Source organism: Grammomys surdaster, unplaced genomic scaffold (assembly GCF_004785775.1).
Source record: "Grammomys surdaster isolate TR1022 unplaced genomic scaffold, NIH_TR_1.0 192763, whole genome shotgun sequence".
Taxonomy (NCBI): domain Eukaryota; kingdom Metazoa; phylum Chordata; class Mammalia; order Rodentia; family Muridae; genus Grammomys; species Grammomys surdaster.
Window position 1 is genome coordinate 22,749 of NW_021623841.1, and position 14,401 is coordinate 37,149.

Consider the following 14,401-nt stretch of genomic DNA (forward strand, 5'->3'; position numbering starts at 1 on the left):
AAAATATAGTCACCTGGTGTGTGCAGCTGAGTGTTTACATTTTTCCTAATGAACAGATAAGAAAAGTACAGGTGACTTTAATGTGTAAAATCCACCTTTTACTGCTAGCTGTAGAGGGGAAAATTAAATTACAGACTCAAGGTAATTCTATCATTGATAACCAGGCCTGTATTCTCATTTCTTTTAAAAAAAATTTTTATTAGCTTTTTTTTTGCGAATTTCATATATGACTACTATATAATATTATCCTCCTCTCCAACTCTACCATGTCAGCCCCTGCCCCAGTTCCCTCTCAAATTCATGGCCTCTTCTTCTTCACTTATTAGTAGTGTATGTATAAAATACAACCTGCTGAGTACATTACCATTGCTCAGATGGATGGTTTTTTAGGGATGACTACTTGATATTAGATATCTACTCAGAGGGCATATGCCGTCACTGACAAAGACTGGTTCTCTCTTTCAGCAGCTATAGTCTGTAGCTTTTATCTAGAGATGGGACTCTGTGAGATATCCTCCTTTCACACTGGCATGTCAACTGGTATCTCCATTACTCTGATCTTATTTAGGCAACCATACCATTGAGATTTCATGGGTACAACTTTCCTGTCATATAGAAGATACTGTCTCAGAGCTGGTCCTGTCCTCTGGCTCTTATCAGTTTCCTGTTCTCTCCTCGTAGACTCTATCTGAGTCTTAGCTGTAAGGATTGTGTCCTAGCTTTATCACTCCAGAAAAGGCACCACACACTTTAAAGACGTTCTGATTCTTGTCTGATTTTACTTATTTATCCATATTAGTTTATGTGCTAGAAGCTTTGGCCAAGTTTCATGGATCTCACCACTGCTGACACCTAAACTAAGCCATTCTAGTAGGGGGCTGTCTTGTGCACAAGAGGGTGTTTACCACATCTTGATCCTGTTATTCCTTGCAAAAGTAGCTTTCTCCCCATTTATGAGGAATTAAAAACATCTTCAAACATTACCAGATGTCCCCTAGGAACAAAAGTTTCCCCTATTGAGAACTACAGTGTAGCATCTGTACAAAACTGACAAGCCAGTGAGAACACGCCTCCTCCATTAGTAGTTGTTAAAATTGACCTAGTGATGGCAGCTGTATCTCCAAGGTTTTCCCATGGTAGTTATAGTTAATACTTGCTTTCTGAGGTGGATTCTTGTACTTCATTTAAAAATTATTGATTAAATTCACCCAAACTGAAGGCTAACCAATCACAACACTTGGGTTTATAAAAGGTTAACATCTCCTTATCCTGTACAGAAAAGATTCAAGTATTGTATTAATACACAATAACATTTCCTTTTGCTCAGTTCATTAATATCCCATTTAGAAACAGGACAATGGAGAATTTATAGATAATGAATGATTACCAAGCTATTGTATTGTCACCACCCCATGTTCTCCATGTCACCAATCCTTGAAGTGTATTCTAAGGATTCCTGAGATCTCCACGTCCATATCAGAATATTTTTGTGATGATACTTGCACTGATGAAGTTAACATATTCATAGTTAAAGGGTGTCAAGTCCAGTGAGCATCCTTGAGAAAGCAGAAAATTGTTCTGTAAGTATCAACCCATGTATCTTTAATATGTGACAAAATAGAAAGAGACATGAGTACTTGCACTGTTAACACTTGATAGTGGTCATAAGAAATACAGGTGAAATATGCAGTTACTATAATGTAACTTTAATTTCTGCCGTAGCTTATTATGAAAGATGTCTGTTATTTTCCTTGGAGAACTAATCATTTTTTTAGGGGGGGGGGCTAAACTTCCTTAGAAATATCAGAGCAAACAACATTTGCACCTGTAGTCATCTATTTCTTATAAAAATAGTCAGTATAGCCCAGTGAAATCCTCTTTTGTGTGACAGAGCTGGTTTTTCCCACACTGGTGTCTATGGCACATAGCCTCCCACATACTGAGCTCTATCTGTGCATTTAGATGGCTCCCTGAAACCTGACTTGGGCTCTAGATTTTTCCCTCATTTAGTTTTAACTCTGTTTGTCATCTACATAGATCATACTTCAGTGGCCTGGACATATTTTGCATATATCCTAATTTCTATGTGATCATTTGGGAGCTACTGTCCTAGAGTTTAGGCTTAAGTTTTGTTTTCCTTAAGAAAATAGTGAACATGTGTGGTCCACTCCCTTGCTGCAAGTAAAGACCATGTACTAGACGTCTAAACATAGTCACAGGTGACACTTCTCAGCTTACTGATGAAAACCTAAAGCTCAACATATTAGACGCTTCCCAAAAGCTATGCAGGCTGTCAAGTGGGACAGCCCAGATCAGAAAGAAATCAGTATTCTCCCTGGTCAGCCACGTGCCATTGTTTACATGACCTTGTCTAGGGATGGTGACATCTTATCACAAGGTTGTTGAGAGGATAAATGAGAGTCGCTTCATGGAGTGTTCTGAATCCATGATGTACCATAAATACTGTTTAAAATTCAAATATATACATATATTTCATATGTGTGAATATTATGTTTAAAACAGGTAAAGGAAACATTATAGAATTGACCTTAAAAATCTTTAAACAATATGCTCATTTTCCATAAACTAAGTACACAAGCAACTTGCTGGTCCCTAAAAATAGATGTCAGATGAGAAGAGATTGGCTGACCTGGAATAGGAGCGTCATCAGAACAGAAGCTCGGGAGGATTTGCTCCCCTAGAACATTGCTACTCTCTGTGCTCACCCCAGGACCATCCTACTTCAGTATAGAACTCTGACCCAAAGCAGCCCCTTTGCCTTATAAGCCTGTATTACCCAGAGGCTGTGCCCAACGGCAGCAGTTGTGTCTGGAGATCTCTACTATTAGAGGCTCTTGTTTTGCACTCAGTCCACTTGCCCAAACCTAGCAAGGAATCGATACCTTGTGATATGAAAACAAGCAGAAAGTCTATTGACAGTGCTCAGAGAACAATGTGAAACCCTAGACCTATTCCCAGAACTAGATGGTGGGAGTGCTGCCCTATTGACTAAGCCACTGGATAAATAGACAGTTGGCAGCATGCAGGAAGATTCATTTGAGGATTAAATTTAGGGTGAACCTTGGGTTTAATGACTTACTTAATAGCATTCTAACACATTTTTGTTTCTGTCTTTCTTGAGACAGGGTCTCACAGGGTTTCCCAGAACTGGCAGATCCCAGACTGGGCTCAATTTTGTAATAATCTTTCTGCTTTAGCCTCCTAGGTGTTAGGATTAGAGGGATAAATAACAACTCCCAGCTACAGTTAGTATTTTTTAATTTTTGTTCCTAAAGAAGGAACTGAAAAACATTATTTGTTATTTCTAACTAAAGAAAGAAAATGTTTTAGTTATGAATATATTAATCATTTTTTTTGCATTTGAGATTTAGTACTTTGCTAGGCTGAAATAAAAGCATGCGTAAAGGATAAACAGACAAGCTGTATCTGGTCTAGCTTATTCCTAAGTACTATCTCTTAGGGACTAAAGTGAGCAAAGTTCATAGAAAGACAGTATTGATGTGCGTGAACTTTCTTATATAAGTGATAACATGATTTAACACAAGTTCCACACCAACGCATCGATACTGTCTGTAGTTTTTAAAGTCTGTTTCAGAGGACTTAACAAGACAAGGAATCAGCAGTGTAATCTGAAGCAAAAAGCTAGAGATTATCTTTAGCAATATATATGCTTTTGTTCCAGAGTCAACATGTGTGGCAAGAGTTCCTTAGGACAATTTAGTATTGAAAATCATTATCACTTAATACAAAATGTAATAGTTAATGTATCGTCTACCTTAGTTTCTTCAAGTAAAAGATAAATATTGTTCTTTCAGATTCTCTGAAATTTTAAAGATTTTCAATAAGAACTTTAAACTAATAATCAACACTATACCTTGCTTATTCCCATGATGGTAAGAAGTCTGCATAGTGGAAAGTAAGCCCCAGTCAGAGCAGCAGACTCGTAGTTTTCATTGTTTTCTCAGGGTATTCTATTGTTGTTGTTGTTGTTTGTTTGTTTGTTTGTTTGTTTTTCGAGACAGGGTTTCTCTGGATAGCTCTGGCTGTCCTGGAACTCACTCTGTAGACCAGGCTGGCCTGGAACTCAGAAATCCGCTTGCCTCTGCCTCCCAAGTGCTGGGATCAAAGGTGTGCGCCACCACCGCCCAGCTTCTCAGGGTATTCTGATTGAGAGGGAGCAGGATGGTTGTTCTCAGAATAGAAACTAGAGTTTTGATTTTTTTTCCAATATACACAATGTTTTGGGATCTTTCCCAAGTTATAAGAAACTATTGTTTCAGCTAGGATCAAACTCTTAAGCCAGTATGTAATTTTTTCTATAGTAGAGAGCATGGGTAGAATGCTAATGAGATTAATGTAAGAACTTAAAATTAAAGGGAAAAGAAGATCGATGGTCTAATCAGTTAAAGGAGTGGAATTTGGGGGTGTGGTAGAGAGATCTTTCTTGGTTTTTATGGTCATTATGGCTCTAATCCATTTTTTTTAATCTTGCCAACTGCACACTTAGAAAATGATGCATTTTTTTAAAAAATAGCATTATATGCTAAGTAAACCACAACATCATTCTGTTTAGAAGCCAGAAAACTAATTGGCTGTTGTACTTCATATTTTATTTACTGTTGTGTATATGTGATTTACGTGCATGGGAGTATGCAGGTATGTAGAGACCAGAACAGTATGTAGGGTATCTTCTATCACTCTCCACCTTTCTGCCTTGAGATAGGCATTGAATGGGAACCTCATTGTTATTGTTAGGCTGTCTGTCTGTGAGCCCTTTGTATCCACCTGACTCTCTTCCCCAATGCTGGGATTATATAGGCATGTACAATTATGGCCTGCTTTTTAAGAAGGTAGTAAGGATTTGAACTCAGGTCCTCATGCCTGCTGGGCAAATGATCTTAACCACTGTACTATCTTACCAGTTTAATGCATTTCATATTTCATATAGAAAAACAGTATGTTTCAATATATTGAGATAAGGTATTTTGGTGCTTGTTAGCACTTAAAAGACAGAATAAAGTGTGAACATGCTGGCATGGAATGAGAAGGAAAAAGAGAGATATTCTCACATTCCTTTCATAATCATGACAACCATAACACTGTTTATCCTCTTCCTCTAGCCCTGGAATGAGACCAGATGTAAGCTCTCCTCCATCGAGCTCCTCAACAGCAGCAGGACCTCCTCCCAAACTCTGCCTGGTGTGCTCCGATGAAGCTTCAGGATGTCATTACGGGGTGCTGACATGTGGAAGCTGTAAAGTATTCTTTAAAAGAGCAGTGGAAGGTAGTGTGTGTTTTGAAGAGTTTTATTTTTGTTTCTATTTCTCACAGTAAATTTTTAACTAATCACTATATACAAAGTCCACTAATGATAGACATCAATTCAGGGGCAAGCATGGTAGCTCTTAAGTCCTCTGTTGGGAAGAGACAGGAGTAAGGAAAAGAACTAGAATAAGTTGATTAAATTCAGTCTGAGAAAGAACTAAAGAAAGCATTGTAAGGAATGCTGCTGTGTGGACTCCCAGTAAGCTCAGTCTGAGCAGTCCAAGAATGTTGGGTTTTCATTCCCTTAAGCAGCTTGGTTTCAAAGCTACCAGCTATACCAGTCTGACAAAATCAGTGACCCTGGGAAGGATAAGTAAGGGAGGAACAGCATTTTCCCTTTCCTTTTTTCCTGTTAATAAATAAGAGGTCATGTTAAGTACCACAATAACTGAGGTCAATCAACTAAGTGAAGGCCAAATTAACAATTACAAGAACAGAGATTATCATATAGGGGAAGTTAGGAAGTATGTCGTTTCAAAGAAGGTGACTAGACTATAAGAATGGTACAGGGTGATCATGTGTTGGGTTCACACTCCAGAGCAATACTTTAGTATTTGAGATATTTTATATACCTACCCAAAAGCATCTTAATGGAATTAAACTAGAAAATAAAGCTACAATTATCTTCCAATATAATGCCATTCACAGCCCACTGTTAAGTCTTATTTAAAATGAACTCTTTCCCTTATTTTTATGTAAAAATAAGTATTAGCTACACTATTTTTAAAATGTTTATTATTTAATTATTTCAGCAAAGCATGGTAGCTAGATTACATTAGTAAGAAAACCTTTAAATGTGTAAGATGTTAATGAGTAAGTCACTTGGCTCTATTTCCTCTTTGAGTTTCAGTGTTCTCAAAGGCACTTTCCAGCTCTAAAATTCTGTAAACCCTTGGTATGCTAATTCAAAGAAAAATTTTATCTAGTCTTATAAAATCCATAATACAGTTTGTAGCATTTCATTTTTAAACATCACATATTTAACACATACTAGAAATTATACTTCAGCCTTGTACTGGCATTATAAATACCCAAACATAAATCAGAGTTAAGTTTTACATATTTGTTATTTATACAAAATGAATTTTTTTTTTTGGTTTTTTTTTTTTTTTCCGAGACAGGGTTTCTCTGTGTAGCCCTGGCTGTCCTGGAACTCACTCTGTAGACCAGGCTAGCCTCGAACTCTCGAACTCAGAAATCCGCCTGCCTCTGCCTCCCAAGTGCTGGGATTAAAGGCGTGCGCCACCACCACCCGGCATGAATTTATTTTTTAATCCAAGATCCTGGGAGTTCTCCATGTCCTTATGCCCTGCCAGTCCTTTTTTCTTGGCATGCCACTATACCACTGCTACTACGAACAGCTATAGAAGCTTAAGCTGATAATATTAGTTTATATTTATTCCTTAGATACTCCCAGTACAGTTTGTAGTTTGCACCTTCTACATACCCTGTGTTGTGTTTCCCATTTGCTATACCACTTTGTTCTATATGCAACATTTTATTGGCCATAGAAGCCACCATTGGTGTAATTTTGGAAGGGATTACACTACACTGTATTAGGAGACAGATAGCACTGGAGTATCTTGTAGGCTGGCTACTACACCTATCATAAATGGCAAGCTACCTTCAAGTGCTAAAAGTAGATTTAGCCAAAAATATCAACTAAACAACAGTATTAAAGAGGCTTCAGAAGATCGGAATGCTCTTCCCTTGACATTAAGCAGTTAGAAAGGAAATTTATCAGGTGGCAGAAAACAAAGGAATTCCAGATGTCTGTCTTAAAAGGAAAGTTAGGAAATTACTATTAGTAATTAGTAATACATGGCCATTCTTTGTGAAATAATGAATACTAGCTGAAATCCCATTTCATTATAAGGAAGGAATCAACTAGTGGATCATATAGTCCAGTCTTTAAGTTAGACATAAATAAGACACTGAATTTATTCTACTCTAGAAGTACTTTTTCCCAGCAACACTGGTCTGGGGATTCTTTGTAAGACAGTGGATGTAGGGGTGTTCATAGCAAGTACATTGTGAGTGCTTTAGCTGTGGATACAATCTGGTGTTTCTCCTTTTGCTGTATATAGGGATTTTTTTTTACAAAGGATTTATTTAGTCTTATTTTATATGTATAAATGTTTACCCGTATGAACATCATGTGTGTGCCTGGTGCCTGGTACCTGCAGAGGCTAGAAGGCATCTGATTCCCTAGAACTGGAGTTACAGACAGTTGTGACCTGCTGCCATGTGGGTACTGGGAACTGAACCCAGGTCCTCTGCAAGAGCAGCAAGTGCTCTTAACTGCTGAGCCATCTCTCCAATCCCATATAATAGGATTTTTATTGAGTTAGTTCTATTTTGTGTTTAAGAAAACAACACTCACAAAATACAGAAAGGATTTGAAAGAGCTAGCACAGATACTAGGCATGGGAAAGTAACTCTGAAATAAAGCCATTATATAACTATATAGCTAATATTTATAAATAAACTATCAGTCAACTTTGTAACCTTATCTTCACAAAAGGTTAAACTAATATAGTTAACTATGTACTCCAAACTCATATTTAAACAATATCATGATTTAATGTATCAGAAAAAAATCTAAATTTTTTTCATCCAAATCTTAGATTGCCCTAAGCATTAAAGAAAAAAGTATCTTCTTAGAAATCAAGTCTATATATGTTCCACCTGGTGAACTGATCATTACAGTTCTTTCTCATTTCTTTAAATATGACTTATTATTGAGGAAGTCTGACGATACTCAGTATCTTACCATCTCATCTAGTCTAAGTAACACAGATGGCTAATTATTGGAGTATCTCTGTGGATAAGTCTTGTGTAGGAAGCTTCTATACCCCACCCCAGTCAAATAGATCCTTCAGTTGTTTTCATCAACACTTAATACTCAGATTAAAGAAGACAATGCATGTGGGAGATGGAAACACTTTTAGCCTCTTCCTTTTTAACATTCTTAGAATTTTTTTGCCAGTAGAGAACTGAAATTCATAATATGTTCTTCAATACTGGGTACCAGAAAATAGAGACGCTAGCTAGCACCACTCATTAAGTCATTAAGTCCGTATTTGAGGCTAAAGGTGACTCCATGCATCCTTATATTCTAAAAGCATATTAAATAATGATCTTTGTTAGTTTGCCAAGTTTGTGATTTACTTGACTAGTTGCTGGAAGTTGGTAACATTTTACTTCATTTAAAATTTGGAAGAACTCATTTTACCTAGACATGATGACAGTGAATGGTGAACTAAAGTCATATTTTCCTTGGGGATTCCCAAAAAATTTTTAAGCCTGCTTCATTTTAGTCACTTTAATAATATGTCAGAATTCATAGTAAAAACAATGATTGTAAACACCATCTATAACTGTTAAAGAATTATATAAAGCAGTTTTAGAAGTGCTGACCTTTGACACGAGGTTTAATAGCATACAATTCTGTCTCTTAATCTTAGAGCCTTCTCATGATTTGTACACATCTATATATGAAGTACTGTAGTAAGGTTTGTTTTAATTGACTTTTAAAATTCGTTGTACAGAACAAGTCCTCTCAACATTGTAATCATGTAGATAAGCACACTGTTAATGTCCTTAATCACTGACTTTGTGTCTTGATGATAGTCTGCTCAAAACAAAACAGAAAGAGGATAGGCTTTTTCATTAAAAATACCTTACAGATCTGTGGAATTTTAACAATGCCCTTTTAATCTTGTATAGGACAGCACAATTACCTTTGTGCTGGAAGAAATGATTGCATCATTGATAAAATTCGAAGAAAAAACTGTCCAGCATGCCGTTATCGAAAATGTCTTCAAGCAGGAATGAACCTTGAAGGTAATGGAGCCTTAAAAGAACTGTCTACCTATCACATGAGAACTGATCACTTTACTTTTTATAAAAGCAAGCAAGTGTAATTATGTAATGAACTCTATATATGCTTAATTAGAAAAATGTTATAGTAAAGTGAGATTTTTTTCCACGATCATATTATTTTATGTGTTAATTCATCCACTTTTGTTATATACATTGAATTTGGGACAGCCAGGGTGTATATTCTGTAAAGAGATTACATAATATTGAAAATTATGTAACTTGGAGCAATTTTGTTTTCATCCTTCTTACTCCTTTTTTAAAACTCAAAACCATTTCCTAAGATTGGGAAAGTATTGTGCATGAGATCTGTTTCATGTTCCTCTCTTTCTTTTGCACTTCAAAAAACACCACACCTTTAACTTGAAAACATATGTTTTATTACAACTCTGCCAACAATATTGGATGGGTTGTTTTATAGTTTAAGTATAAAAAACAACTAAAAACTACTTATAGGTTATAATTTGATATTTCTGCTTATATAAAAAGTTATGTAATTAACACTTATTTAAAAACTTTCCTTTGGAAAAGTCAGGATTTTGCTGTAGTTGAAACAGCAAACTCTCTGAAAGTAGCATCCTTACTAACTCATACTGTTAGTACTTACTGTTACTATGGTACATCATTTAGCAAATACTCACCAAATATAAAGAGAATACACATTCAGTACCTGAGTCTGAGCAGCTTACTTTCTATTTATGTTACAACGTCAATCACAAAATAGTATGGCATGCCACAAAAGAAATACTACTACAGGATCAAGAGGGACGGTCATCTGAGTCTGTCCTAAAAGTCAGAGAAGTCATCCTGGAAGAAGTAGCACTGAATTGTAAATATAGATCCTCAGGAGGAATTAGATGACCAGTAATGACAAAGACATAGCCATATTTGTATAGTCTTTGGGTTGGACAAATAGATCAGTGGCAGAGGACCCAGCTTCACTTCCCAGCACCCACATTTGGCAACTCCCAACTCCCTATAACTTAGTTCCAAGGGATCTGACATCTTCTGGCATCTGTAGATACCTGCCGTCATGTACACATACTCCCATGCAGAGAAAAACATATACACATAATTAAAAATAAAAAAAACCTTAAAAAGACATCTTATATGGACAAACTAGGAAATGAGAGTAGCAATAATTTGGATAAAAGATGCTAATATTGAGAGAATGGTATTCATCTCCTTCTCTTGATACGAGAGACCACCCAATGCTGCCTACTGCAGAGTGTGTTACTAAATATAAAGAGTTCCAATCCCCCAGACCATTCTCAGAGCTTTAAGTCCATCCAGATTGTTTAAAGTTGACAGTTCGGTCTCACAGGGGACATCCGTGTCACACCTCCTCCTCCTCTCAAGCAAGGCTCATGGCAGAGAGGGTGGGAAGACTGTAAGAGCTGGAGCACTGGATGTCTAAGGAACTTGTTGTCCAGACACAGCAGGAGAGTTGCACATATAAACTTACAGCACCTGTGTGCAAGCTCGAACCAGATAAGATCCCAGCATGGAGAAGGGGAATGAGCACAAAGTCCCATGCCCTAGCTAAGCATCTACTGAGTGTGGCCCCTGGTAAGTCACCCATTCCAGTGGAAGGCCACATATCCAAGAGCATATGGGCAGCACAAGTTATACTTTACTGTTTAGAAAAAAAACAGGTGAGAACTCAAGATGGGGTGAGTTGGGAAGGGGGTATAGATCTAAGAGGAGTTATTAAAAGGAGTAAATGTGTTCAAAATACATTGTAGGAAATTCTCAAAGAACTAATAAAACCTGAGAAGAAAAAACAGCAACACAGTGTAGCACTTAAGAGGCAGCAGGCTCAGAAGTTTAAGGTAAACAGTAAACTACTGGCTCACTGTTAGAGTAAACAAGTCATGGGAGGGAATTCCTATAGATCTTTCCCTTCCATACCAGTTTATCAAATTGGTAATAAAGGCATCCTGGAATTGGAGGCTTAGTAGTTAAAATCACTTGCTAGGCAAGCATGAAAGACCCAAGTTTGGATCCCACTAACCTCATAAAAAGCCAGCTATAGCTATGCCCATGCCTATTAACCACAGCATTTTGAAGGATAAGGTGAGACAGGAGAGTTTCTGGGGCTTATTGGCTACTAGCCTAGCTCAAAGTCCAACGAGAGAGCCTGCCTTAAAAGGAATGAAATGGAGAGCAATAGACTTGGACACCCAACTTCTTCCCCTGGCCTTGAGCAGTACACAGGTGTATGCACACATATACCCCACACCCACACATGTGCACACACCATCACATAGACATGCGGTTTACTTCTTTCAAAAATAATTTCAGAAATTAAAGACCTTTTATAATTGGAAAGTTTGGGCTACAAAGTTGATTTAGTACATTTCTTTTTTCTTTTTTCAATATCTACAGCTCGAAAAACAAAGAAAAAAATTAAAGGGATTCAGCAAGCTACTGCAGGAGTCTCACAAGACACTTCTGAAAATCCTAACAAAACAGTAGTTCCTGCAGCATTGCCACAGCTTACCCCTACCTTGGTGTCACTGCTGGAGGTGATTGAACCTGAGGTGTTGTATGCAGGATACGATAGCTCTATACCAGATTCGGCATGGAGAATTATGTCCACACTCAACATGTTAGGTGGGCGCCAAGTGATTGCCGCAGTGAAATGGGCAAAGGCAATACCAGGTAAGGCACGAAGGATGACAGCTACAGCAGACGGAAATCTTTGTGTTTTCTTGAACAAACATGTTCTGCATTGGGCTGGATAACTAACTTAGTGGCATGCCATTTGCTTACCATACACAAACCTTGGGATCAGTCTGCAGCACCCTCCAAAATAAAGCTGCTCTAAGACTCTTTAGGCTGTCTGTCATCCTGACTGATCTCACAGGAAATCTTGTTTCTCTTACAAGGACAAAAGAGAGATCCAAAGTAAACTGTGGATACCGTTCTCTGACATTCACACAGCATTTCATTTTACATAAGATCTTGTATTATCCAAACTAAAATTCCATTCACAGCAACACCTAGAAGACAATATGTAGGAATTCCATTTATTTTCATTCAGATTGTTTTTGAAGTTGATAAACAGCAGGTTTGTTGACTTTGTCAATATTTACTAATGTAAAATTATTTTAGTTTTTCATTAAATGAAATGCCATGTATTGACTATAAACTTTCTTCTAATTTTAAAGGTATTTTAAAACAAAAGTTTCATGTTGGAACTTCGGTGCAGCAGAGGTCAAAGTTAAGCATCAGTCCTGACTTTACAGATAGGAAAGTGATTGGAAAGTTTATGGCTACACACACACACATACCTAAGCTGCCATCACCCCACCTTTTTAGCAAAAGATGGATATCAGGAAATTTTTAAAATTTCAATCTATTAATATCCTAAGTAAAGATTGTTGGCTTTCTGTTTTACTATACTACTTTATGTGCACTTTAATAGACAAAATTGACCAAAAAAATAGCTATTCATAAGTTTTATTAAACCATTAAAGAGCTTTGAGTGCCCAGATATTGATCTAATCAATGGCTATCTATTAAAGGTCACACCCAAACAAGGCCAACTGGTCAACTAGAGTGTTCCTTATACCTTTATTTCCCATCTAGGATTCAGAAACTTACACCTGGATGACCAAATGACCCTTCTACAGTACTCATGGATGTTCCTTATGGCATTTGCCCTGGGCTGGAGATCATACAGACAAGCAAGTGGAAACCTGCTGTGCTTTGCTCCTGATCTGATTATTAATGAGTAAGTTACATGGGAGTCAGTTGTCCTGTATCTGTTGATACAGTATTTTAACCAGCTGATGTTTTCCCAATGGGCTGTCAGAATAATGTGGGACTGAATCAGTGTTACCAGATATCTAGGATCTGCAGAGACAGGAAGCAGAGTTGTTCATTAGTGCTTAGAATAGATTCTTTGTAAAATAAGGAATAATATATTTCTGTTTCAGGACATGTTGAAAAGTACCTTTACTACATCTGGGTGTGGTGGCACATACCTTTAATCCTAGTTCTCCAAAGGCAGATCCAAGTGGATCTCTTTGAATTCCAGGCTAGCCTGAGCTATGTACTGAGTTCAGGACAGCCAGAGCTACATAGTAGAAGACCTTGTTTCAAGAACAAACCAAAAAACCCTTTATACCTTAATCTCTCTGGAGTCTGAGATTAAAAACAATAATCTTACTATACTATTATTTTAGATACATAGTCCTAATCTAGAAAACAAAATTAGTCTAATAAAAGTTCATGTGGGGTCAATAGAAACAATAAGGATGATCCTCTGAGTGACCGTGAGGTGGTACAGACAGGTGGTACAGACATCTGCACCATAGAAAGGCCGTGAGAATTGTGCTAGGGATGTAGCTGTGTTGGTAGAGTGTTTGCTTAGCATGTATGATACCTCCCATGATCCCCAGCACAACATAAACTAAGTGTGATGTGCACACCTGGACTCTTAACATTGAAAAAGTGGATATAAGAAGATCAGAAATGCTTGACTATCCTTAGCTACATAGAAAGTTTGAAGCCAGCCTGGGCCACATGTGATCATGTCTAGAAAAAGAAAAGAATGAATATGAGGAAATATAGCATTATGATTTTTAAACTGAAGAACTATCACAACTCACAGTTTCATAAGTCAGCCATTGTCTTATTCAGTATGTCTATGCTGATACTTATGAACTGGGGTGTTTGGTCACCCCTAGCTCATGCAGCTGTTTTGCTCATAGGTTTTGTACTTCCATTATTAAGTGTCTTTGTACTGGCTCCTTAGAACTGTTCTGATCTATTTCACTGAATGCCCAGTACATCCTCACTTCCTTTCTGTTTATTCTTTTTAATGTTTTCTGTTGACACTTAAACTGGTCATTCTTCAAACATAACCTCTTAGCTCACCATGAGACTAAATATATCCTCTTTTCCATGGTTTTTCTTACTTTCTGTTTTATATCAATAGCCTTTGTACCAGTAGCTTATCCATTCCTGGAATGATATGTTCAGGTACAGAGTCCAAGAGATATTCTCTGAAGAATAGAGATTATCCCTTATTGTATGTAGATTCTTGGAAGACAGAGACCAGCAGATCTCTGTGAGTTTGAGGCCAACCTAGTCTACAGAGCTAGTTCCTGGATAAACAGGGCTACACAGTGCAACGCTGTTTCAAAAAAACCAATGTCTGGGA

General features: G+C 37.3%; 1 protein-coding gene across 1 annotated transcript; it reads left to right on the top strand.

The window, feature by feature from the left end:
- Positions 1-4,663: 4,663 nt before the first annotated feature.
- LOC114615909 (glucocorticoid receptor-like) lies at positions 4,664-12,971 on the top strand. The gene is made up of 5 exons (XM_028761504.1): positions 4,664-4,677; positions 5,142-5,305; positions 9,076-9,192; positions 11,617-11,892; positions 12,823-12,971. Exons 1-5 carry the CDS (start codon positions 4,664-4,666, stop codon positions 12,969-12,971), a joined length of 720 nt encoding a protein of 239 aa, XP_028617337.1.
- The last annotated feature ends 1,430 nt before the right edge of the window (positions 12,972-14,401 follow it).

Excerpts from the sequence above, each read along its gene's own strand:
- LOC114615909 (XM_028761504.1), top strand. Across the intron at positions 5,306-9,075 it reads CTTTAAAAGAGCAGTGGAAG|GACAGCACAATTACCTTTGT; the intron begins GTAGTGTGTGTT and ends AATCTTGTATAG. Across the intron at positions 9,193-11,616 it reads AGCAGGAATGAACCTTGAAG|CTCGAAAAACAAAGAAAAAA; the intron begins GTAATGGAGCCT and ends CAATATCTACAG.